The 26,701-nt window shown below is 38.9% G+C and overlaps 1 protein-coding gene across 1 annotated transcript in view; it reads left to right on the forward strand.

The window, feature by feature from the left end:
• LOC111235167 (VPS10 domain-containing receptor SorCS3-like) overlaps positions 1-26,701 on the forward strand; it is a 54,219-nt gene that overhangs the window by 24,211 nt on the left and 3,307 nt on the right. The window contains exons 2-26 of the mRNA XM_022763503.1: positions 6,423-6,490; positions 10,220-10,319; positions 10,485-10,643; positions 10,839-10,912; positions 11,765-11,829; positions 12,456-12,574; positions 14,381-14,470; positions 14,594-14,773; positions 15,552-15,698; positions 16,587-16,689; positions 17,048-17,124; positions 17,239-17,330; positions 18,131-18,238; positions 18,498-18,615; positions 18,789-18,922; positions 19,503-19,616; positions 20,143-20,314; positions 21,361-21,547; positions 21,834-21,967; positions 22,314-22,437; positions 22,751-22,863; positions 23,151-23,285; positions 23,668-23,767; positions 24,657-24,762; positions 24,865-25,025. Coding sequence (XP_022619224.1) covers positions 6,423-6,490; positions 10,220-10,319; positions 10,485-10,643; positions 10,839-10,912; positions 11,765-11,829; positions 12,456-12,574; positions 14,381-14,470; positions 14,594-14,773; positions 15,552-15,698; positions 16,587-16,689; positions 17,048-17,124; positions 17,239-17,330; positions 18,131-18,238; positions 18,498-18,615; positions 18,789-18,922; positions 19,503-19,616; positions 20,143-20,314; positions 21,361-21,547; positions 21,834-21,967; positions 22,314-22,437; positions 22,751-22,863; positions 23,151-23,285; positions 23,668-23,767; positions 24,657-24,762; positions 24,865-25,025 — 2,980 coding nt within the window. The remainder of the gene's footprint in view (positions 1-6,422; positions 6,491-10,219; positions 10,320-10,484; positions 10,644-10,838; positions 10,913-11,764; positions 11,830-12,455; positions 12,575-14,380; positions 14,471-14,593; positions 14,774-15,551; positions 15,699-16,586; positions 16,690-17,047; positions 17,125-17,238; positions 17,331-18,130; positions 18,239-18,497; positions 18,616-18,788; positions 18,923-19,502; positions 19,617-20,142; positions 20,315-21,360; positions 21,548-21,833; positions 21,968-22,313; positions 22,438-22,750; positions 22,864-23,150; positions 23,286-23,667; positions 23,768-24,656; positions 24,763-24,864; positions 25,026-26,701) is intronic.

Genomic DNA, 26,701 nt, shown 5'->3' on the forward strand with positions numbered 1-26,701 from the left:
ACAAGGCATAAAAACGTCAAGAAACGTCATAGTATAGTAAGGAATAAAATGTCATACTATAGTATGGCATAAAAACGTCAAAAAACATCATAATATAGTAAGGCATAAAACGTCATAGTATAGTATGGCATAAAAATGTCAAAAAACATCATAGTACAGTAAGGCATAAAACGTCAAAAAATGTCATAGTGTAGTAAGGCATAAAAACATCAAAAACGTCATCGTAAGTAAGGCATAAAAACGGCAAAAAACATCATAGTATAGTAAGACATAAAAGAAGAAAATCCTACACAGAGACAGGGACAACTTGTAAAGTTCACACAAATAGGCCTCAGGACCTGGATTTGAACCTTCTGACTGAAAGATGGCATAAAACATCATAGTGTAGTAAGGCATGAAAACTTCAAGAAACATCATAATGTAGTAAGGCATGAAAACATCAAAAAACGTCCTAGTATAGTAAGGCATAAAACATCATAATATAGTAAGGCATAAACCGTCATAGTATAGTAAAGCATAAAACATCATAGTATAGTATGGCATAAAAACGTCAGAAAACATCAAAGTGTAGTAACGCATAAAAACGTCATAAAACGTCATAGTGAAGTAAGGCATAAAAACGACAAAAAACATTTTAGTATAGTAAGGCATAAAACGTCATAGTATAGTAAGGCATAAAAACGACAAAAAAACTTCTTTTTATAACAAGGCATAAAAACATCAAAAGACATCATAGTATAGTAAGGCATAAACACGCCAAAAAACATCATAGTATATTAAGGCATAAAACGTCATAGTATAGTAAGGCATGAAAACGACAAAAAACATCATAGTATAGTAAGGCATAAAAACGACAAAAAATGTCATAGTGTAGTAAGGCATAAAACATCATAGTATAGTAAGGCATGAAAACGTCAAAAAACGTCATAGTGTAGTAAGGCATAAAAACGTCAAAAACATCATACTATAGCAAGTCATAAAAACACCATAAAATGTCATATTGTAGTAAGTCATAAAAACACCAAAAAACATCATAGTATAGTAAGGCATAAAAACGACAAAAAATATCATAGTGTAGCAAGGCATAAAACTTCATAGTATATTTAGGCATAAAAACGACAAAAATGTCTTTCTATAACAAGATATAAAAACGTCATAGTATAGTAAGGCATAAAACGTCATAGTATACTAAGTCATAAAATCTTCATAAAACATCATAGTATTGTAAGGCATAATAACATCAAAAAACATCATAGTGTAGTTTGGCATAAAAACGACAAAATATGTCACAGTATAGTAAGGCATGAAACATCAAAATCCATCATAGTATAGTAAGGCATAAAACGTCACAGTGTAGTATAGCATAAAAACGTCAAAAAACGTCATATTGTAGTAAGGCATAAAAACAACAAAAAAGGTCATAGTATAGTAAGGCCTAAAAACGTCAAAAACTTCATGGTATAGTAAGGCATAAAACGTCACAGTGTAGTATAGCATAAAAACGTCAAAAAACGTCATATTGTAGTAAGGCATAAAAACAACAAAAAAGGTCATAGTATAGTAAGGCCTAAAAACGTCAAAAACTTCATGGTATAGTAAGGCATAAAACGTCATAGTATAGTATGGCATAAAATGTCATAAAAATGCCATAGTATGGAAAGGAATGAAATTACATTATATAATAAGGCATAAAAATGCCAAAAAACGTCATAGTATAGTAAGGCATGAAAAAGTCATAGTATAGCATGGCATAAAAACGTCAAAAAACAACATACTGTAGTAAGGCATAAAAACAACAAAAAACGTCATTGTATAGTAAGGCATGAAAAATTCACAGTATAGTATGACATAAAAACGCAAAAAAATGTCACAGTATAGTAAGGCATAAAACGTCAAAAATGTCATAGTGTAGTGAGGCATGAAAAAGTCATAATATAGCATGGCATAAAAACGTCAAAAAACAACATATTTTAGTAAGGCATAAAAACAACAAAAAACATCATAGTATAGTAAGCCATGAAAAAGTCATAGTATAATATGGCATAAAAATGCAAAAAAAGGTCACAGTATAGTAAGGCATAAAACGTCAAAAATGTCATAGTGTAGTAAGGCATGAAAAAGTCATAGTATAGTATGGCATAAAAACACAAAAAACGTCACAGTATAGTAAGGCATTAAAACGTCAAAAATGTCATCGTATAGTAGGCAATGAAGAAGCTATTTAGAGTTGCCTACTAACCTAACATGTAAGTTTTTGGACTCATGGGCAGTTGCTGGAGTACCTCCACATGGATAGGCCCTGGGAGCGGGATTTGAACCCAGAAGCTTCTAATTGAGAAGCGACAGTTCTAACCACTACAATATCATCGTTATAGTCATAGTATATTAAGGTATAAAAATGGCAAAAAACATAATAGTATAGCAAAGCATAAAATGTCATAGTGCAGTAAGTCTTAGTATCGAAAGGCATTAAACATCATAGTATAGTTAGTTAAAAAAATGTCATAAAACGTCATAGTATAGAAAGGCATAAAAACTTCATAGTATAGTAAGGTATAAAAATGTCAAAAAATATATAAATTTAAAGGTTATTACCTTTATAAATCATTACAGGATTTTGTATTACAGGACACTTTCTCTGTCGTTGCCAAATAGAAAAGCCCACAAAAATACACACACATATACTGTACAAGTGCATATGCACACAGCCCAGATAAACAGATGAACCACTGCACACATGGACTGTCGGCAATCACTCCATGGGTTCAAAATGAACCTTTTTCATCAACTCTGATAAGGTCACAGACACTGACCTCCAGACAGCTGAAAGAAAAAAGCTGGCATATCTGAGAAGACGCAGCTTATTATGAAAGCTTATATTTAAGAAAAAGATTTAATTAGCATCAACACATTTCAGTGAGTTGTCAGAGATTTTGATTTTGTGGTTCGACTCAGGGGAGGTAAATAGACAGGGGTTACTCCCAGGAGATGTCTATGTGTATGGATGTGTTTACCCTACAGTACCATATACAAAAGCTTATGTGTATTTATGAGAATGTAAATGTGTATCATTTTTGCAGTGAACTTTTCAGAGGATGCTAAAGGTAAAGAAAATAGAGATATGTGTCAATGCTTCTCTGAGCATGAGCCGTTAGCAGAGTTATTACAAAGAGCCTTACATCATTCACTGTTTTCAACTTTGTGGGTCCCTTGGAAATTAATTTAGATCCTTCAGTTGTCCCCTCGAGCAAGGTTCAAAAACAGTGGCAGATCTACATGAAAGTGGCTGTATTTCTCACTTTTCTAAAGATTGTTACTTCTTCCCATGATGTGTTACTCCTGAGCAGAAAAGAAACAACAATCTGGAGGTGTGATGTGTATAGTTGGGGTAGGTTTTTTCCCTTGACTAATTAGACAGAAATAATATTTGAGGGGTGCTGTCTTAATGATGCTTTACTGGGGGCTGAATATGCAACAGGTTTCATTTGAAGTATGGTGTGTTAGAAAGCACAATAAAACTGCACAGATGATTTCATTTTATTAATAGCCATGTTGTAGCACAGACAGAGATGATTCATACCTAAATTGTGAGCTGTGTAGAAAATTTTCTGCCCACCAACATGGTGTTGAGATGCCTCTCACGTCCCACTGAAGCACTCTAAAAATTTGAGCATTTCACTTAAAAAAAAAAAAAGAAAAAAAAATGAAGAAAAAAACTGATAGGGAATTTGTGAAGATTTGCTTTGGTCCAACAGTCTGTCTGTGAATGCTCCATACATTCATATGCTGAATGCTTGAACGCTTGTGCAAGTGGGTCGTGTAGGTCTGTGTGTGTGTGGATGAGACATTTGTGTGGATACGGTATATCACAATGACATTATAGCTGTGTTGCTATGGAGGCTGTCTCTTCAGCCATCTGAAAGAGTTAAAACTGTTGCATGGCCAAAAAGCACCTGACTATGATGTTCTATTTTTTTTAATCACTTCTCCATGTGTGCAGATTCCTCCTTTTAAATGGTGGATGCAAAAAAAAGCCACAGCAAAAGAAAGTACCTAGAGAGCCTGTTTTTAAAGGCAGAGAAGAAAATGAAAGAAAGACAGACGGATTGAAAGAATGAAAGAAAGAGAGGGACAAGAAAAAAAAGAGAGAAAGAAGGAGAAAAGGAAATCAAAGAAGGGAAAGAAAGCAACAAGAATAGAATGTTAGGATAAGAGGATGACTAAACCCAACTCCTCTGAGGGTGAGAGCCAATCTGAAAAATGATTGGTTGACTTTCCTGAGGCAAAGCTCTCTTTGCTCACATCAATAAAACATAAACATGAATAAATGCACTGCTTTTGGCCTTCCAGGGTCCTTACTTAATTTCATGTATGCAAGTGAGTGATGATATGCATGGAGAATTGTATTTACCTAGAAGGCTCAAAATAATTCTGGAAGCCATTTTGTGTTTGTTGGTTCCCTGTATTTACATAAATGCACTACTTCACCATAAACTCTTAGAATTTTTGCGTTTAATGCGACTTCATTTGTCGGGTCTTCTCAGTGCGAGTTGCGCATCTGCTGTCCAAATCATGTGCTCTCCCCACTGGTCCCAGCATTTGCATGTATAGTAGTTGCTCCCTATTGACTTGAGCCACAGATGCACAGCCTATCAATAATGTTGAAGACGTGGGAACACACAGTCTCCAGTGATGTACTCTTGATGTATCCACTTAGGGACAAATCATCCAAACAGTCATCTGCCTCACTAGTCTGTTGGTCCCTGAGGTAGATCTTCACTGACCCAATTCAGTGGGTCAGCTTTTGTTAATGAGCCAACCATACAAACACGTTGACAGCAGTTAAGACAAAGCTCCTAATGGCAAGTGCAGCTTTGGTGCTGGGAGGCTTTTTGTTATCAAGTTTTGCCGTTTGGGGCTATTTTTAAAGGTTATTTTACATCCTCATCTGAATTCGTGAGCGTTTGATTAAATTGGATCCACGTGCAAAATGGCGCAAGTGATTGAAACCCATAAAACTGTGAATGTCTATTTGTTGTTCACTCTGTTAATTTGCTGTGCTATTTGAGTCTCTTTGGTTAGGACTGAACTGCCTCTAGTTTGACACTGATAAAATCAATTCCAGATTCAATTTACCTTGTAGTATTTATAATGTCCCATGACACAGAGTCATTGTTGTTTGTAGAAAAGAACTGAAGAGACAAACGATCAACAGTGTGGCAGAGTTTTTCTCTCGTATCTATTTTTCAAAGCAGGCAATTAGGTCTAACATCACAGCCATTTAACTAAGTCTGTACTCCAAATTGATTCAGACTCCAGTGTTGGACCTTGCAGACATGGTGCATTTAGTTATGCAAATGCTTATCTCTCTGTGTGATTGGTTAATTAACCTGTAATGCAGATAGTCCCAGCCATGCACAGTGGCCGTTTGATGGCTAAATTGTGGGTCAATTGGGTTTTTAACATTTTCAAAGCAGACTTAGAGGCATGTCTTTGTTCCTCTGAGTCTTGTGTGGCTTTTCTCAGTTTAATGACTCGTTCCATGGGTCCCATAAGGTTAATGTGTTTAAACTCACTGTAATTGAGCTTTTGACCTATCTTTCAGGCATTTAAAAAAACTCGTCATATTATGCCATGTTTCTGCTTCTTGATTCCTCCCTCCACGCCCTGCCCCAAACTCTACCCCCCCGCCACCCCCCTTTCTAAGCTGAGTTATGAGCATCCCCATGGGAAGTCATTTATAATGCCATTGGAGTGACAATAATGTGTTTGCACACCATTTCACTCTGCCCTCTGTGCCTTGGCAGGCTTTTATGGGCCACATTTTTGCTTCCCCAGAAACACATTGTCCAACCATCCTCAGAGAACACGCAAAAGCATTTAGCCCAAACTGGAACTGGATGTCTTCCAATGAGTTAAATAACACAACATCTTCCATCAATATTTGAGATCAACATTTGTTGGTGCTTTTGCAGCTAAACTACTTCACTATTTTGAAGGTAAAAGCAAGACAAAAGTTAAAAGAGAAAAAGAGAAAGGGAAAGAAAGAGGGCGGTGCAGTGCAGCCACTTACTGCATTTCTTTTCATTGTTCACTGAACAGTTATGTTCACATTTTGCTGTCATGTAGGTATCATTCCACATGAGATACAGATGCAACTCTTGACAGCCCGCATTGGATTTTTTTCAGATCCTGCCACCAGCAGACTGACATCTCCTGACAACACGAGCATCACTTGTCATTGGGATAACATACTGTATGAGGCTGATATTTATTAGTAAAGAGATGAAGCAGACATGTTGTATTCATTCCACATCATTAGGTATAGACAGGTAATGTATGCTAGTGAGGCACTCATGCGAAGGCTTTTTAGACCAGACCTTGGCATGTAATTATATGTGTCTGTTGCTCTTATGTTGTAGGTGATCCTGATCTTGACTAAGCTGTATGACTTCAACCTGGGGGCTGTTACCGAGAGCTCGCTCTGGAGGTGAGTTTTCATTTTTAATTGCTGCTATTTTTCCTTTTCCGTCTAAATAGAAAAGTTATGGCATCATTGCAAGAATTTTATAAAAATGCAAAAGTCCCTAAAAACAATAAGAATAATATATTCATAGAGCTTTCAGTGCACAGTGAGTATGATTTATGGTGTTCCTCCTTGCTAGGATATGAACAATCAAGTCAAAGTGGAAGCCAATATGATAATGTTTTAATAAAGCAATCTGAAGCAGTTCAGAATGAAGCTTCCTTTTTGCTTCCCACAGTCCCATAAATAACACACCTAAGACTGAAGTGACCTTTTAGAAAAGGCCCAACCTATTTTCTGTCCATCACAAGAAGAGAAACTTTTTTGAAAGGCTATTTTTGAAAGATAAACTGGAAGACTTATCTGAGGGATTCTGGATCTCTTTTCCTCTGACCTAGAAATTTCCTCCCAGAGTTTTTGATTGATTGTCATCCATAACCTTCTGTTTCAGAAGCAATTGACATGCAATTGCTACTGTACAGCTCCTGTAATTCCATTCAGTATGTATTGAGAGGTGAGTTACAGTGTGCTGTCAGGTCATAAATAAGAATGGAATTCATTAAGGATTATACCATAGAGCACAATCCAGCCTTTGATATGCCTCTTTTCTCACCTCTCCCATAGCCTGCAGAGAACTCATTTCTTTCTGAAATACACGTGAAAAAGAGACCATAAGTCCGCCAAGCATAGAGATTCAAATTAATATGTTTCACCAGAGGCTCCAGCAAGATTTACACCCGACTTGACACGTTTTGAAATCCCATATTGTGTACAGGAGGTCTTCCATCATCAAGGTGTCTGCTTAACAATGGCACCATGAGTAAATTAGAGTGTACCTCAGGGGGTGCACAAAGGCTCTTAGTATGTGTATTAGAGTAGCCAAGATTTGAATGTTATGAAAAGAAATGGGAGTAAATGATTTCTGTGATAACATGATAAATGATTTATGACTATAGCTCCAGGCCGGTCTGGGTGGCAAAATGCAATGTGCAGATCAATGGGTTGACTTGCAGAAGCTATCTAAACACGCATCAAGTCCCTTTATGTTTAGAGATGATTGCCTACTGGTAAAGGAAACTTCACGATGTTATAACATAATTTAAGAGTCTTCCTCTTGCTGCCACAATCACAGACAGATATGCCAAGCGAAAGGAGTACTTAAGCGCAAATACAAATGTGTTTAGGGGTAAGTCTTTGAAAACAATGTCAACAACAAATGGGACGATTCAGATTAATGCACAGACAATGATAGCAGGCTCTGGGTATCTATCCAATTATGCAGTGAAATTACATTTGGAGGCGCTCAGGTAGAACTGAGAGCTTGGATTGGCTGTTTGTGGTGAGGAGAAATATGAAAACTGGGATGACACATCTACCCTTGTCATGGGATACATGGACTTGCCCGTATTCTTTACATGTTGTGACTAACCTAAATTTAAATACAGGCCATTAATTAATAAGGATCAAGAACTAGATCATTTGTTTATCTTCTTTTTATCTGCTTTTATAAATATTTAATCTTGAACCTGTATTCATCACTTTTGTGTTGCTGCTCTGTTGCACTATTGCAACAGAGTAGCACACTCAAGCTTTCCCTGCTGAATACGAAGAGGATGAAAACTGAGAGAACAAATGCTGGCCATTCTGCCATTAATTTAAGATAAAAAAAAAAACTATATCAAAGGTGACTTCATTGCTTCCCCCGGAAAGGATGTCTTTAAATTCCTTCCTCACTGTCTTCAGTGCACCAATATCCACAAGCATAAAGGCAGAATAATGGCTTACATCACTCACAGTGTTGCTATATTCAAGGACTACGCCTGTGCTGGATGTTTTAGCCCTTAAATAACAAATTGCATTTAGCGTACTTATGTTAGTGCTGACCATTTTCCAGCGCATATCTGAAGTTCATAAATTCATTTCCTACCTTGCAGGCTGCCGCTGGTTTCAGTGCACATCTGTGTAGCATGAAAATCAGCTTGCAAATACTTGAAACTTGCTTGACATACAGTATGTATGGTGAATTTTTACTTTGCATATTGTGTTTGTCAAAGCTGCATTATTGCAGTTGGAGTAGGACATGCCTAATGAATATGAATATGTCAATCTTTTTAATGCTTCTATTGATATTGGTATTTTCTTGCTGCTTGTCAAAGATCATTGGAGTCAGAGCCTCCTTTAATGCACAAGCAAGAGGGAGTTCTCAGATTAACCCCTGTGCGCTAATGCATTACCACACAAAGACAAGATACTTTTTTCCCAAATTTTTACAATAAGCTAAAGGTGCCCTGTGGAGTTTTCTGGTAAACACTGTTATTTTTAAATTCAGTGTCACACACAAAAATGCATTATATGCACCCTTGAGGCCTAAGAAACCTGTTGAATGCATTTCCTTCCTCATAAAACATTTGCAAGGCCAATTCTCTGGAATATTTCAAAACCTGCATTGTTGACATCTATGTTTACATCCATGCTAACATTAGTTAGCAGTCTCATACTTCCTTCCCTCTGTCTGAATTGCTGCTGTGTTTCTTAGTTGATCACTGTCACCAATTGTTGACCAGTGGAATAAACCAGGGGATGTCATAAACTGTACCCTCCCCCTTTTCATTTGATAGACAGGGCCAATCTTTGAGGCAAATGTGTTTATTTGCTTTGACTTCTGCCTCACCTTCACCTCCCTGGTCCTTCCCTGCACCTGACCATATTTCACCTGTTCATTTTGCGCTTCTCTGTATTTTACAGCTTGCATGCGCTATACATTTGAATTACTGTCTCCAGCAGTTGGCAGTGATATGTGTCCTGTCACCTGTGTGCTTGTGCATCCTCAAACTAACAGAGTGTGTGTAGCATGTACTCATAACGTGGCGACTTTCTTTTTGCATTTGGAGAACTTCTAATTTTTTTTTTCCTGCCTTAAAAATGCCTATAAATCTATCAACTTTTTGGAGAGGCCATAACTGCTCTAACTAAAATCATCACCAGACAGTGAAATGAATGAGCTGTAAATGTGCATTTAACAACCAATCCCTGATCCCCATTGTTTGCTCGGGGAACTCCCGCTGTTTTGTTTTTGTTCTACAGGATTTACTTGACTAATTAATTTTCATTTTTTTAAAAAAGTTATCTAAAGTAAGTTTACTCCAGTGTCTGGATCCTCTTGATTCATAATATTTAAGTCCTACAGTCTTCACATCCTACATATAAGGTTTTTGGAATTAGAGGTAGATTTAGATGCATATTGATGTCATGAGAGCAGCTAGAAAAAAATCACTATAGATAATGTTAAACCTGATTTTTCATCACCACCCTGTGCTGAAACATGTTGGTTGAATAAAGAGTACCTACAGTAGGTGACATATAACATCACATTTCTTTTTCAGTGTTGCACATTTGTTGCAGGATTGCAGCAAAGTGCTTTAAAAGAGCAACACAAACAACGCATTAGCATGAAGCTAGTCTGTGCACGTTGATTTTCCTCCTCTTAAAGCAAAAAGGCTGCTTGAAAATCAATCTAAACAGATATGGTATGCTTTGGAGATGCAGTCACGTAAAGAATAACTGATTTGTAGTTAATGGGCTAAAACATGCCAGACCACTGGAATGGTGCTTTAAAGTCTGTTTCAGGCAGGTCTCTAATGGATATTTTTTTTCTTCAAACACAGAACATGTTCTTCTTTTCTCTGTAATCAGATCCAGTGATTATGGAAGCACCTACAACAAACTCAATGACAAAGTGGGTTCAAGGACAGTTTTAAGTTACCTGTACGTCTGCCCTACCAACAAACAGAAGGTCAGCGTTTCCCTGTTGCTTTGTCTCTCTGTCTGATCTCTTACAAGCTCTTTCCTGACATAAAATTACAGTTTTTTTTTTTTTTAAATTGCTGTCAAATGACTGTATCTCTGTCTCTTTCCCTCTTCTGATGCCATATCCCTCGTCTGGCCTTCCCTACTTTAGATAATGATGCTTAGCGACCCAGAGGTAGAGAGCGCTGTCCTCATCAGTTCAGATGAAGGGGCAAGCTTTGAGAAGCATCCCATTAACTTCAACATCCTGAGCCTCCTCTTCCACCCGGCACAGGAGAACTGGATACTGGCTTACAGTCATGACAGCAAGGTAGCTTCTGAGTGAATCCACAATGAAGCTTTAAGTGGAGATGAGATAATATGTGATGCTGAATGCATTAGCATTTTAAAAAACTTTTGTTTTCATGTGATTCTGCTGTGGATGTGATCATAACTGTGATGCTGCTCATTAACAAAATCTTCCTCCTAAAAGTGTGACGAAGATCAGCCTAATTTTATCTTGCAGCTGTACAGCTCAATGGACTTTGGGAGGAAATGGCAGCTTGTTCACGACAACGTGATGCCAGGCCGATTCTACTGGTATGATTATCTGCATCCTATTTTTGAACTGTTTTGTACAGTGATTAATTGTAATTTGCATAATGATAGTGTTCATGACCCTAAGCTGTCAGGAGGATCCAGTGACCTCTTGTCAAAAACACATCTCACTCGTGGCAGTCAAGCACAACACTGATTATATCCATGTCACGTAGACATGAAGGAATATTGTGCTTCTTTTTCCATAGCACAAACATGACATGCTGTTTTTGTTGTCGCTGTCATTTAGTAATCTCAACTGCTCAGGCACAAGGCAGTGAATATTGATGTGAGCCTGTTTATCCCTCTTTGTCATGGCATGTGTCAAACCCAAGTGTTTTTTTTTTTTTTAGCTGGGAAAAGAAAGGACATTGGTTGGAGGACATCCTCTCCACATGGTTGAATAGTGAAACATTTGATAAATAAGAAGAGCGCAGCGGGTATACTGGCACCCGAAAGAATGCATTATTTGTGCTCTTGAAAACCATTTGTTCACGCATATTACGTCAAATCGTTATTTTTCAAAATGCTTTTGCAACCACCTACAATTTTTTATCAACACATATTTGCAATTGTAGATATTTATGGTAATAGCTGATGTTTTGCCCCCCCCCCCTTGTTGTTTCCTATGTTGATGCTTTAGTGAATTGAGATTAATTGCTGCTGGTGCCCGAGATCCTACACTGAGTGATTTACAGGAGCTAAAAAAAACATCTTGTTTTGGTTTGACAGAATAGAGATGTACATCTACGGTTGTGATACTCACATCTCTTCCCATTCTCGTTTTTGCCTTTTCTTCCCCCCACCACCTCTCTCTGCTCTTCTCCATCTTCTCCTCCTCCCGCTTCTTTCAAGGGCGGTAATGGGGCTGGACAAAGAATCAGATGTGGTCCACATCGAAACGCGCATCGCAAAAGGCCGTGAGTGCAGCACTCCAGTCTGCCACAGTAGCAAGACCCACAGGACCCCTTGCCTCTCATTTAGAGCGAGGTCACGGGGAAGATGAGACTCGTTCTGCTGGTCAGATTAGTCCCCGAAGGTCTAGTAAAGCAGAATAGGTGTCTCCTGACAAAAATGGAGAGTTTTAGTGGGTTGATTGATGTTGCTTCGCCTTAATCTATCCCCTGTGTCGCATAGACAAACCTCAACTCCCCTCTTCTAAACAGCATGGTATACTCTGTTAGGCCAATTATAGGGATTTAATGCATTGGAATAGATACTCATATTCCTCTTGTGGTGAGAAAATCTGTATCTGAATTAGCATACAAACTCTTTTTGCCTCACACAATAACATCCTGAACTTTTTTTTTGAAGTGTGACACGCTGCAAAAGCTTCTACTGTATTAGTCTTGAATCTCAGCTCATTTGGATCGCACTGCTGTCTTGTATTCACAGTCCAAGATTAAAGTTGTTTCAGAACAGTGAACTTAAAGTATATTTATTATATGCAGTGCCTCTGTATAGCAGCTCCAGTGCATATAAAGTACTGTCTGAAAGTAAATGGTTGTAATTTACTTCTGATTGATTTCCTTTTGCCTCTTTCCAGGCGCTCAGTACGTGAAGTGCAGAGCCCAACGCTGCACAGATGGCAACAGACAGTACCTCTTTCCTGGACATGTAGACACCAACTCACTGGTTGTGCAGGATGAATATGTTTTCACACAGGTTTGCGTAGTGATAGATTACTTTTCTGGATTAAGTTAAACCTTGTCTTCACCTTTTCACACAAAGGCTGTTGTGTCCATGAACTTTGATTTTCTCTTTTCTTTCTTTTTTTTTGTTGTTGTTGTTGTTTTTATTTTCTGTATCTTGTGCATCCACTTCATGCTTTTCCATCAAAACCCATATAATGGCTTTCTCCGACACACCTGTTCCCCACTGGCCCAATGTGTGTTTTGATTAGGTTTTGTCTCGTTCATGTCAAGGCACACTCAGTGTTTGAGTTTCCACACAGACACACTCCATGCCTGAAAAATGTGTTTGCTTGCTGAGAGCACAGGACAAAGGAACTGTGAATAGACAGGTTGGTGTCCTTATTACCATTCACTCTGACTTTGACTCCAATTAGACAGCGGCAGGCAGGGTCATTATCAGAAATTTAATTTTCAAATGCCCTCAACTGTCATTGATTTCCATTCACAGCGAAGTAATTTTCTCTTTCTTGGTCAGCCATGATGCATTTGTTCATCCTTGGCAGACTCCAGCTAAGTTTCAGCAAAATAAAAATAAAAGGAGCGTGGCTTTCTAGTGCTCTGTTGGTAGCGAACCTTTTCATTTTGAATAAACACCTCTAAATGTTTGCTGTTCATTTTTTAATTTATTTATCCACAGATTTAATCTTTTGATATGATATGATGTTACAGCAGCTATACTTTAGCGGTGACCCAGTTTCTCTTTCAGGATCACTTAATCCACAGACTTGATTGGAATGGCTGTGAAGTAAGAATGAAAATGTATGAAAAAATAATAAATATATATATATATATATATATATATATATATATATATATATCACAGTGTGATACAGAAATGGTGATTCAATAAAATGCCCAAATTGCATTTAGCTGAGATGAGATTGACCGTCAAGGCAGAGGCAGACATGAGGAAGATGCTGTTGAAAATAACAGGACACACAGGGAGAGTGTCTGCGCGGAGCTGTGGTGGCAGAGATGACTTTCTTGTGACTTTCATTGCTTGGGGCAGTTGGATTTAACTTGACAAAGAGTAATGAGGTTATCGATTGGGCTACAACGAAATAAGCAGTCTTCAACACCTCCAAAGTCTCATGGGAGAGAAGGAACAGCCAAGTGCAACATCCTCAAAAATGTGGTCTGGGAAAATGCAGCTCATTGATTTTCGATAGATTATTCCATTAGAGCCCTAATGTAGTGTGTTGGGAGACAAACACCATCCTTCTAGTTGATTAGAAAATAAGCAATCAAGTAGTGTTGGCCTGCCTGTAAGTGGATGGGAAAGTGGTAGTGCATTAAGATCTTCAAGCTGCACTGTAGATAAAGCCAACACAATCTTCACTGCCTCTTAGCTTTAGACTAATTGAGATAATGATAATAATTTCTGTTGTGCTTGTAATTTTAGTCTGCTTTCGACAGCGCGGAAAGCAGAGTCAAATTGCGAGGGTTTTATCGAGTCACTCATGCGTTGTGAATTAATACACCTCCTTCAGGAAACACTTTTGCATCATGTCCTCATTTCACAACAGATTCACATTTGGGATGTTGGCAAATTCACTCACGTATTGTACATCTTGTAAAAACCCTGCAATCGTGGTTTTTTTTTTTCTTCAGCCTACATAGTAGGATAAAAATCATACCCATGGCATCAAACTGGAAATGTACAAATAAAAGTCACTGACCTCATAAAGGGAAATTCAATGTGTTGGGTGAAGTGACACTAAAATATGTAAATGTGGTGTTTAAAGAATGATAAAGCTTCTTTGATTTCATTGCAAAGGTGACGAAGTCAGGACGAGCCAGCTACTTTGTCTCCTACATGAGAGAATCCTTCAAGCGGATGAAGTTACCTAAATATTGTCTACCAAAGGTAAGCTCCAAATACCTGCCAAATAATCATAAAGAAACATGATTGTTGGGTTTTTTTTTAAAAATCATTTTATTTCATTCCCACCCCTTGCCTCTTTCCATCTGCCTCTGGTTCCTCTCACAGGACATGCATATCATCAGCACAGATGAGAAGCAGGTCTTTGCTGCAGTTCAGGAGTGGAATCAGAACAATACTTACAGCCTGTATATCTCAGACTCCCCCGGGGTCTACTTTACCCTTTCATTAGAGAATCTGAGAACCAGCCGAGGACCCGCTGGTAACCTACTGGTGGACTTTTATAAGGTGTGTAGTCAGTCTTGTTCACGGGCCGCTGCTTCTGTCACAGAGCAGCTAATTCCCCGTCCAGTTATAACGCATACAAGTAAAAAAAAAAAACCTCTGTTAATTAACTAAGCTGTGATTATAATTAAAACAGCAATTATTTTCATCATTGAATAATTGATTTGTGGTTTTGTCTATAAAATAAAAGCAAACTGTGAAAAATATATTTTTTATCTGGCATTTTTAAATTGCTCACTTTGTCTGACCAACAGTGTAAAATCCAAAATATTCATTTTAAAAGGCAGCAAACCCTTTTTACCAACAGATGATTTTGGCTTCAAAAGTGACCTGAATACAGTGATAGAAAGTGATTAAGTACATGTAGTGTTCTGTACATCATTATAATTTCGAGGTGCTTTAATGTTTCCATTTTATGCTTCCTTATATTTCCACTCAACTACATTTAAGAGGAAAATATTGCACTTTTTACTCCACCACATATGTTCCACAGCTATAGTCGACCGCATTAAGAGTTTACATATATACAAAACATACAATCCGTTTATATTATTGTTTTCAAAATATGAATAATACGATTTATTGTTGTAGATTAAACTGCCCCTGTGTAGATAAAGTGGTTAAATTAGCTCCACAACAACCAGCTACAGTAATAGCTGCTTACATGTTAATGCATCAATAATAATCTACAAACACAAGAACAATAATAACACTGACAGAAGCCTTTCTGTGTAATGTATGCTTTTATTTTTCATAGTCGCATTTCTGTTTTCCTTCCTAGGTTGAGGGGATAAATGGCATGTATCTCGCCAACAAACTGGTGGATAATCACATCAAGACTTTTATCACCTACAACAAGGGACAAACATGGGCCCTTCTGCCAGGTCCTTCCACTGATGTGGCTGGGAATAACCTTCACTGCATTCTGGTGAGCTTGAGCCTTTGGGCAGGAATGAATGAATGCTCTTTTTCATGCGAAGTGAAGTTTATGACATATATCATTCATCAAATGTTCCGACCTCATCAGCTGTGCTTTGGATGTTCTTTGATTCAGAGCCACGTTTGCACAGGGCCAGGTGCCAGCGTCAGCATCAGCTCGCCTTTTTAGCCTCCTAAATGGACGAGGAGATGCTTGGCTGGAATATTCTTATTATAAGTGTAAGGCGCCGTGTCATCGCGTTTAGTTTCAGGGGTCCAGACTTTCCATTAACCTCTCTGATTTCAATTTACTACCTGTAGTCACACTGGACTAATGAATATTAGATTACACAGAATTACATTATGCGGCAGTGTTGTTATTCAGCAGGTATGATATTCACCTAATCAGTCAGTATGTTCTTTAGAGAAATAATGTACATTGTTCAGCTAATAGCAGGTTACAATCTTCCACTGTGTCATACAGGTGACCATTCTGCTCTTGTCTGCTGTCTGACCCCCCTTTAGCCTCAGCTGTTTGAAAAGCTGTATTGATGTTTTTCACTGTGCTTTAGTCTGAGAGATGAGTGAAATTATTTTAATCAATTTTGTCAGTTTTATCAGTGCATCTTGGGGAATTTTAATTACATGCCTTGTTTGCTTTAGAATGAAACAATTCAAATGCCCTTTGTGTCCTCTCAGCCATTTTCTTTCTTTCTTTTTTGGCAGAGGAAATGAAAGGAATCTTTGTTTTATAAATGTTAGCGCTTTTCTCTCAATGGGGAAGAATAGTTTTGAAGGCAGAGCTAATTATAATTGCTTCCGTGAAGATCTGTCTTGATACGTAGTGTCTCAACCTGTGCTGTACTGGAATCTGTTTTTTTTTTTTTTTTGTTGACAGCCATTTTGTTCGCTGCATCTTCATCTGGAGATGTTGGAGAATCCCTACACGTCTGGACCCATCACCAGCAAAAAGTCTGTTCCAGGAATCATCGTGGCTACAGGTAAGGTTACCTAAAGGTCATGCAAACTGATCACATGAGACCTGAGACAGAAATGGTGAGACAAATTTTCCAACAACAAAGGTATTCCTAGTTGCTCAGATAAATGCAAGAAAGACACTTAACACTAATCACACAGTGCCCTCTTACTGTCATTGAAATCAGGCGCTGAAACTCTGAGATGATTAGGTTGCAGTAAGTCATAAATGTGTCCTCTGGTGGAGAAATAGGACATACACAGATTCACAAAATAACTCCCGAACGATTTTATCAGGTGATTCTGTATACAGTATAAGTGTGTTGTGGAGTCTTTGCTATGTAAATACACAGGGAGTGAAATTATTCATGTTTTTGTACTCAGGGAATATTGGAACAGAGCTGTCCTCCACCAACCTTGGGATGTTTATAACATCTGATGCAGGAAATAGCTGGAGACAGGTGAGAGCCGTCTGGGTCTACAGACTGCACGTGTGTTTACCTTAAACAGGATGTATTCATATTGAAAGTGTGTTGTCATAAATGGAGCAAATGTGAGGTTTTTTTCCAATGCAGATTTTTGATGAAGAGCACAACATTTGGTTCCTTGATAATGGGGGGGCTTTGCTGGCAGTCTTACACGCAGCGACGCCGATTCGACACTTATGGTAGGTGAAGCGACTCTTCAACAATAACTGACGTCATAGTTACTGTAGGTAGGAACTGTAGGTGCGGGAGTTGTCGTGGTAAATTACTCCAGTATCATTTCATTTTTCCCGTGCAGGGATTTGATGCAGCATATGATTACATTTAATGTTTTTGAAATGCTGATGGGCCAAGTTTGCATGATTATTGTATCGGCTCTGCAGCTTCAAAACAGAGCCTGAATCATTTCCAACAGAAGAGAGTCTGTTATAGCTTTGTACTCTTGGTTGGATATGATGGTTTGAGTGCTTTTATGTAAATGAGAAGTAGAGCAGGGTGGAAATATGAGACTGAGGATGCCCTCATAACTCCCTCATATTGTGGGAGCTTTGTAACACTATCTACTTTGATGTCCCCGCACACCACAGCCCTGTCAGAAGTGATTAAGCTCTGAGAAAGGTGATTTGAAACCCCCCAAATCTATGTCTAATGTTACAACCAGAGTCATATCTCTCTTCTCTGTTGTTTTGTCACCTTCAAAAATTTACCTGGTCCGAGGAACATTTGTTCTGCTGTGCAGTCTGGTGTCATGATAATTTTTCACATTGAAGAGAATTGAAAGTGCTTCATTTTTCAACCGTGGCAAAAGCTAAATAACCTGAAATCTTTTGTCATATTTCTTTTTACCTTGTTTGTCTCTGCTTAACTTGTGTGCTCATGTTGTTTGTTGTTGAAAAAAATATATGTTTATCGACAACAGACAGATAAACATGCATAGACAGATGTTCATGTACTGACAGCTGTTGCTTTTCTCTTAATGCAGGATCAGTCTCGACGAAGGAAAGAAGTGGGACCGTCACAGTTTCTCCTTGGCACCTCTGTATGTGGATGGGGTTTTAATGGAGCCAGAATCTGACAATCACATTATCACGTAAGCAGAGACACAAAAGTCCCAGAGGAATGAGACAAATATCAGGCTCGGAGAATTAGCTTCTCTGGTGATGTAAACAAAGAAAGGTCCGCTTGATTCTCCCCAGTCACTTAAACCTTTTCGTCAAAGGGACTGTTATCTCAGCTGTCAGACTTCAGATTTGCAGGTGTTCTTGTTGCGCCATCAAATCCGACACCTGTATATCTGCATCTCACGGTAGTCTCATCTGAAATTTGCATTTTGGTGAATCATCTTCCAGTTTCTTTGGACACTTCAGCCATCGGTCAGAGTGGCAGCTGATCAAGATCGATTACAAGGGCCTCTTCAGCAGGAGATGCATGGATGGAGATTATCAGACATGGCACCTGCACAACAAGGTAACAGCAATGTTAAACATTATTGATTTAGCTCCAAGAGATGCATGTTTGTCCGTTGTCATTGTAAACAAAGTACACTCGCTTCATGCAGGAACATGAATTTTTCCTGTCTCTTTTTTTGACTTTCTTCCAGTCGTGTGAAAAACGACATCATCCTTTTCTTTGTTTGATAGGGAGAGCTGTGTGTGATGGGCGAGAGGCAGATCTTTATGAAGCGCAGGCCAGGCAACCGTTGCATGCTGGTCCAGGACTATTCCAGGATCTATTCCTCTGAGCCGTGCCTCTGCACAACCTATGATTTTGAATGGTAATGACTTTCTTGTCTCAGCTTTCCCAACTGGGACAAAACTGTAACTCAGACTTTTATCCTCAGTGATCCTTCATTTCTTTGATTACATGTTTACAAAACAGCCCCTCTCCTTTGAACATCTAATTCAATTGTACTTCATTAGCAGCCGCTTGTAGACATTTGTAATCAAAAACAGAAGTATCAGTTTGCTGAACTTCATATGCCTTAATATCCATCTTACATTGCATATTTACGGGATAACCAATATGACTGTGTTCATCGAATGTAATTATAGTTTGGAAATTGTACATGGAAGTTTGGAACTTTTCATCGTGCTACTGTAATTTGCATAATGTCAAGTGACTTCTTAGAATTCAATTAATAATGAATCACTAAATGAATTTTAAATATCCTTTATCCATCTGTCTGAAATTCTGTTTGATCCTGCTTGTCTGACAATCATGTCTCTAGTTATGGTCTTAAAATATTCCATGAATCTCCAACTGCGAAGCATTTGCCCCACTACAAAAGCTTGTAGAAGCTAGATTATTTGAGTAGCAGTGTTTATCATTTTATGAAGTGTCGTGTTTTTTGGCAGTGATTATGGATGGGAGCGCCAGGCGGATGGGAAGTGCTCCCCTGCTTTTTGGTTTAATCCAAATGGTGCAGCTAAAAGCTGTAGTTCCAGCCAAAGCTTCCTTAACAGCACAGGGTAAGTGGCCTCCAATGTTCAACCCATCACAAAACAATATTATTCCATTCCAGCTGGTTCGTTATGTTGTCTACAACACAAACACAAATAACAATTCAGGAAAGAAAAGGCTCTGAGTAGAGCTGAGAAATGTTGTATCCTAATTCCATAATACAAAATATAACTAAGCAGGTGTTGAGTATTCAGTGTGTTCACACTTGAAAAGTGACAAAATTAAGAATACTCAAAGAGGCAAGTATGCATACTAAATCTGTGTGCTGCTGATGCACGCTATTGTCCCACAAATAATTCCAGAGATGCAACTGAGGAGTCGCTCAAAAATGGAATAAATTAAGATGGATTCTAGATGGTGAAGAAATTGCTCCAAGTATTTGCTGTCTCTTTCTGAACTTTAATTGACGGTAGCTCTCCAAAGCTGCAGTTTGATTGACATTATTTTAATTGATGCAATTCTTGTATACTATGAAAACTGGTATATAGTATATGGATGATATAATAACTTTAATCTTTCTTTGATCTTTCAAAGGTACCGGAAGGTTTTGTCCAATAACTGTAAGGAGGCAGGGAGGAACGTGTACTCGCCCAGGAGGCAGGCTTGTCGTCCCAGACCACCCCGAGGCCTCCGGCTCTCGACCAATCAAGGAGAGCTCAGCGCCCCAGTTGGCAGTAACGTCACTTTCATGGTCTACCTCGAAGACGTGAGTCATATCACTTAACTTAAGTCATTGTGGTGTTATGCAGCCAATATTTGTCGAGATGTTTCACACAAAGCCAAAAGTGCCAACGTCATGGTAGCCCAAGAGGAAAAGTTGGGTCATTAGGATACATCGTCTGGGAACCATGAAGGTCTGTACAAGATTTCATGGCAATCAATCCAATAGTTGTTCAGATATTTCAGCTGCTGACTCCCCAGAGTCACATCATTAGCATGGCTGAAAACACATTCCCTCACTTACCTCTAGTGTAGTCATGCAGATAGTTTTGTTTTTATTTGCCCAGGGTTTGAGATATCACTGAGATTTCTGCCTCCAGCTCAGAGCTGTGGGGGTGAATGGAATTTTGTTTGTGGTGAATTGAAAAAAAAGAAAAATCAATGTCATTAACTCTGGATAATCCTCAGATCTCACTGTGGACTGTTTATATTGGAACTACTTCCTTCTGAAAAATAGACTAAATAAACCTGTTGTGTGGATTACCCAGAGTAAGGGGGACACTGATACTGATTCTGGAAAGACAGTTTGTTGTTGATTTGTTAAATGTAATTTTTCATGGCTGTGAGCACTGCAAATGAAGCCTCTTTAACCTGTTATATTAGTGCTGCAGCAGAAATCTCACAGAACGGATATCTCAAAACATGAGGAAATAAAATCAAAGCTATCAGCATGACTAGATGCCACTGGGGGTTAGTAAGAAAAAATAAAGTTTTCTCATTTGGGTGAAAACATTGGAATGATGGCAATAGGTTAGTTTGTTTTGGATGACTTTATCATCTGGCAAGTTGGCAGATTAAAAAAAAGATCTTTCTTATTTCTATGACCTCTTTTGCCTCTGTACCTCTCTTTACTTTCCCTCGTCTTTTCTCAGTTGGATTTCTGTCTCCCTCCATTCAAAATCACCTACAAAGTGTTTGTGACATAGCCCAAGCACTTGAGTAGTGGGCTGTGCTTACTTCACTTGTGTGTGGTCTAAAGTATCTCGTCCTAAGCCATGGTGACAGATGCCATGTCTTACCGTCCATCCACAGGGAGACTCGCTGAGGACCAGCATCCAGCTAGACTTTGGGGACGGCATCAAGATCACGTACTCTAACCTGAGCAGGACTGATGATGGCATCATGCACATCTACAGAACGACTGGGATTTACCGAGTGACAGCTTCAGCTGAGAACAGCCAGGGATCTGACAGCAGCACACTGTTTTTACACATCACCAGTATGTGAATAAGAAATGTCATTACTCCTTCCTGCGGCAGTGCATATAGCATGAATGCTTTCTCTTTCATGGATAGTCACATTCCCAGTCTGCAGAATTACATTTCAGTCATGGTTGCATTACTTTTATGCAAAAGCACACACCTGGAGCTAAATGCACATGAGCTGTGATCACAATAATATTCAGAGTTTGCTGAATTTGTGTGTGCTTTGTGTGTGCGTGCATTTACTTGTATGCGCATGTGTGTGCACCTATGTATGGATGGATGTGTGTGCTGCTGCCTCAGGTCCTGTGGAGCGTGTATATCTCTCCGTTCCTATTGTAGCCATCAGGGGGAAGGAGGCTAATCTGACTGCGGTGGTTTGGCCGAGTCACACCAGAACATTGACCTTCTTCTGGTGGTTTGACAACAGCTCCGAGGTGAGAAGCTTGTTTTCCTCCCACTATTGTTCCACACACACTTTTTGTGCTGTTTACTGCGGCCTTTTCCATTCTCCATCTCCTCCTCTCTGGGTGTCCTTGTGTTGTTGTAAATCTGCAGGGTTTTCACACAAATCATGTAGAATGTAACTGCACGTGGCCACACTGGGTTTTTCTGGAAGATCCAGCCAAGGTGGCTGGTCATATTTATTTATCACTCCCCCTCCTCCTCTTCCTCCTCATTATACAGTACGTCAAGGGCTGTATGTACATAGTATTCTATATGCAGCAGAGAGGATGTGGGGTTTTCTGTGCATTTCTCTGTGTTTTTTCTTTTGAAATCCAGCCCATTATAACCTTGGAGGGAAGCATCTCATACACGTTTCAGAGAGAGGGGAAAAACAAGGTCACGGTCCAGGTTGCTTCTGGGAGCACCGTAATGCAGGATTCAAAAGTTATAACTGTTAAAGGTGAGTGGGGGAGACAGTCTTCAACACACTTTAATTGGTGCAATGCACGTTACATGAATATGCAATGCGTTATCTCTGGAAAAGTATGATGCCTCTCTGTCCACGCTGCAAGTGGCGCCACGTTGATGTCAACGTGGACTTACCTAATGAATAAAATGTCACGGTAAACGAACATGAAATCTTGAGGAGCAATTAACTTCAAGGCATATGTTTGCCAAATGAAAAAAGACAAAACTGCACATCAGATTAATCAGAAACTAAACCAGAAGTAGCATTCATATTCTCACAGACATCACTAAACCTTTTTACCCAGAGTTCTTCAGGTCGCTGCTGTTGTCGTTCTCGCCAGCGCTTGATGAGCACAATCCTGACATCCCCGAGTGGAGGGAGGACATAGGCCGTGTGGTGCGGGCAGCTCTGTCACAGGTACATGAAGTCCCTATTGCACTGAGATCTTTCCTGGAGCCAACATCGTCTACCAGTGGCTTTCAGGGTCATTACTATTTTATACCTGTGTGCAGTATTGATACAGAAGTCATGATGTTTTATATGGTCCATGTGAGAAACTTGTTCTTTTTATAGTTTATGTGTTATGACAGTAACCTAGTGTGAATTTTAATTGAAGCTGATGTCAGAATGAAAGTCATGGGACGGTGTCGTTTTGACCAAACTTTAACCTCTGAGGTGACTGTTGTGTTGTCCTGTCGCTGCAGGTGTCTGGGTTTCCTAGAGATCAGCTGCTGGTCTCTCTGTACCCAGGACTTCCAACTACAGCAGAGCTCTTTATCCTGCCTGATGAGCATACAGCCAGTGAGCACAAGAGAGGGAGCGAGGAGGCTCTAGAGACGGTAAGAACCGTGAAATTTGCAAATATTGAGTTAGTTCTCATGTGAACTTTTATGAAGAAGCTGTCTCACTTCTACTGATGTGACACATTCAATAATATAATGTGATTAAGTATGAAAAAAGTATATGAAGGCTTTTACTAAAACATGTCCACCAGTTAATAATGAGATTAATTGATTTTGGCTCTGTTTTTTTTAATGTGTGATTTCATATCTGCTGTTATTTAAAGGAGCCAACAAACCAAGTGTTAGCTACAAATTGCCAGTTCATTATATGAAAAAGGCATGATATTTGATCTCAGAGAGATTTGTGTTTATTTATTGCAGCACATCTCATAATGTCCTTGTTTGATTTTTTTGTGTCTCTGTGTAACACCTTAAACAGATATCAGATATTTTTGTCACTGCCCTGAACCAAGGCCTGATCCAGTTTGAGTTGAAAGCTGATACTCGCATTATTGTGTACATGACTCAGCAAACTCTGGGTAAGTTTCATTGTAACTTCAGCTTATGATTTCTGCATACTGATTGCAACTGTTACATTTAAAAACCTTTTGCAGGTGCATAAAAACAGAGCATCCACAAATGCTTCAGGCTTAATTTGTGTCAGTTTAGCACAGTATGTCTTCACATCTACAGTGCATTTGTTCTGCTCACTGATGTGCAAAAGATAAGACGTGTATCTTTCTTTGGATAATTTGACATTGAGTTCTACTCAAACACTGAAACAGTAAAATAAGACAAAGCCAACAGTAATTCCTGAGTGAGATCCATATGATACTGTATATCATAGGATTTAAATATCCTTCACAGTGCATCAGTTTTGCACCTGAAGCTGCGAGACAGTAGTTCTCTTTGAAATCAGCCGATCAATGACATGATTGACAAAGAAGGCATTTGGTATGCACTGAGGAAATCGGCAGGGTCACCGGGTCATTAGCATATCGCAAAAACGTGTCGATCAAGGCTGCGTGGCTTTACCCTTTTCATCCACCAGCGGATCTGTCTTCATTTGTGTCTGCATACAAAGGTCTGGGTTGCCTTTAAAATGATCCAGAAAGGTCGTAGACTTCATAGGCTTCTCTCTGAAGGAGAGAAAGATGGGCGGTGAGGGGGAAATACTTTGAATATTGCATCTCAGCATTTAAAAATCCATGACTATGCATAAGTTACCTGCATGACAGTCCCCAGTGAGAGGCACCAGACCACCTAAAGGTTCTTTTTAATACCTCAAGGGGATAACACGCAGAGAGCAGCTCTTTGTCTGCAGTTGTTACATGGCATGGGGTAATGAAAGTAATCTCCTTGAAATAACACATGGCTTAGGAAAAAACAGAAAAACTGTGACACTTGTTTGACGTGCTTGTCTTTCAGCACCACTTGTGGATTCAAACTCCATCCACAGTGGGTCGGCCATGCTGATGCTGCTCACTGTGGTGTTTGTCGGTCTAGCCGCATTCTTCATCTACAAGTTCAAAAGGTGTGTTCCCTCAGATGAGAAAAGGAACTGTATTGAATCCAGCTGTAAATCTGAAAAAACGGCCTCTATCGTTGGTGAGAGCTGTTATCTCTTTGTGTTTAGGAAAATCCCCTGGATCCATGTCCAGACTGAGGACAGTCATGAGAAAGAACCGGAAGTGATCAGTACAGTCGGTCAGAACGACAACATGTCCAAGGTGAAGCTCACTGAGTTTCCCTCTCCAAAAGAACTCATGGCAAAGGACCTGGAGGCCAGGAGCAGAGGTACACCAGTTACACATTTACTAGGACTACTACTATTACTACTACTATTACTACTACTACTACTACTACTACTACAGAATTATAAGCAGTGGTGGAACAAATATGAAGATCTTCTACTTAAGTTAAAGAAGTGATACCAAAATTTAAAAATCATTACATTCATCAAAATCAAACATTTCCCTCTGAAATGTCCTGGTAGTACAAAAGTATAAAGTTGAAATACTGAAGTAAAGTTTAGTCCTGGTCAAAAGTATTTGACTCAAGATTTCAAGAACATAATTCAGAATATCTGCAGAAAGAAATGCAAATGAACCAATTTTGTATAACGAGAATTTTTTTAATAAAATGTCCAAGGTTACTGAGCAAAAAACCTGCTCTATAGTGAACACAAAAGTTACCCTGGAACCAATTACTGGAAACCTCTTAATGTATTTTATTAGCGCCTCAAACAAAATAAAATAAAAAAACAAGTCAGACTCACCTGTGCTTCATTTTCAGAGTTCACATGACCTGGATAAACCAATAAATGATGGTTTTACTGCATAAAAAGGAGCCGATTGTTTACAGTTTTTTCCACAATGGCAAAGACAAGAGAGCATCAGATATACTATTATCAAATAAGTGTTAAATGTTATCAAGACGTTTCACAGTCAAAACTGTTCAGACGCCTCCAGGATGTGGCACAAAGAAGAAACTCAATGAGATTTATTGGTCTGTCTGTCCATTAGGTATCAGTATATCTGTCCAAAGTCTGTGAAGTTTGGTGCTGATTGTGGAAAAAAACATCTAAAGTGCTTCAGGCTGACCCGGAGCAATCTGTAAAGGTAGTTCCAGCCCATACCCTACTCTGGAAAACTAAACCAAATGGGGCTCCACGGGCAGAGGCCAAGGAGGACACCACTATTGAATGAAAGGCACAAAAAGGCAAAACTAATGTTTTCAAAAACTTTTTATAGATAAGCCACAGCCTGAAACCAAAGTATAGCTCTTTGGTAATGCAGTGCATCAGTTTGTTTATTGGCGATGAAATGAAGGCCATAACGAAAAGAACACCGTGCCTACAGTAAAACCTCTAAGGGCTCTATCATGCTGTGGGGCTGCTTTGTTGCCTCTGGTACTGGAAACACTGAATGTATCAAAGGATTGATAAAATCAGAAGATTACCAAGGCATTCAGAGCTAAATGTGTTACCCAGTGTCAAAAAACTAGGTCTGAGGCAAAGGTCTTGGGTCTTTCAGTAGGACAACGCTCCAAAGCACACATCCAGCAGCACTAAAGAATGGTTGAAAAGGAAAAGATGGACTGTTTCAAACTGGTCAGCAATGAGTCCTGACCTAAGTTGCATTGAAGATTTGTAGAGAGAGCAGAAATCTGTCATTGACAAAAAACCTCCTGCAAACTTAAAATGTTACTTCCCACCACTGATTTTAAGTCAATGTAATTTAGGATGTAAAACAATCATTAAAAACTATTTGGCAGCTGTGATGCAGTTTTTTATGCCAAGACTAAATTAAATACAGAGCATTTATATCTGTGCACTACTCGGACACATTAATACGGGATTTAAGGGATGACTGTCACTCTAGGAGACTGATACTGATTAACATTTTATTGCCCTCAAAACACACCACTGAGCATCTGTTTTGAATATAATTTAACGGTATTTGGTGTAGAAG

This window comes from Seriola dumerili, unplaced genomic scaffold (genome assembly GCF_002260705.1).
Source record: "Seriola dumerili isolate Sdu_G_001 unplaced genomic scaffold, Sdu_1.0 BDQW01000478.1, whole genome shotgun sequence".
In the NCBI taxonomy this organism is placed as follows: Eukaryota; Metazoa; Chordata; class Actinopteri; order Carangiformes; family Carangidae; genus Seriola; species Seriola dumerili.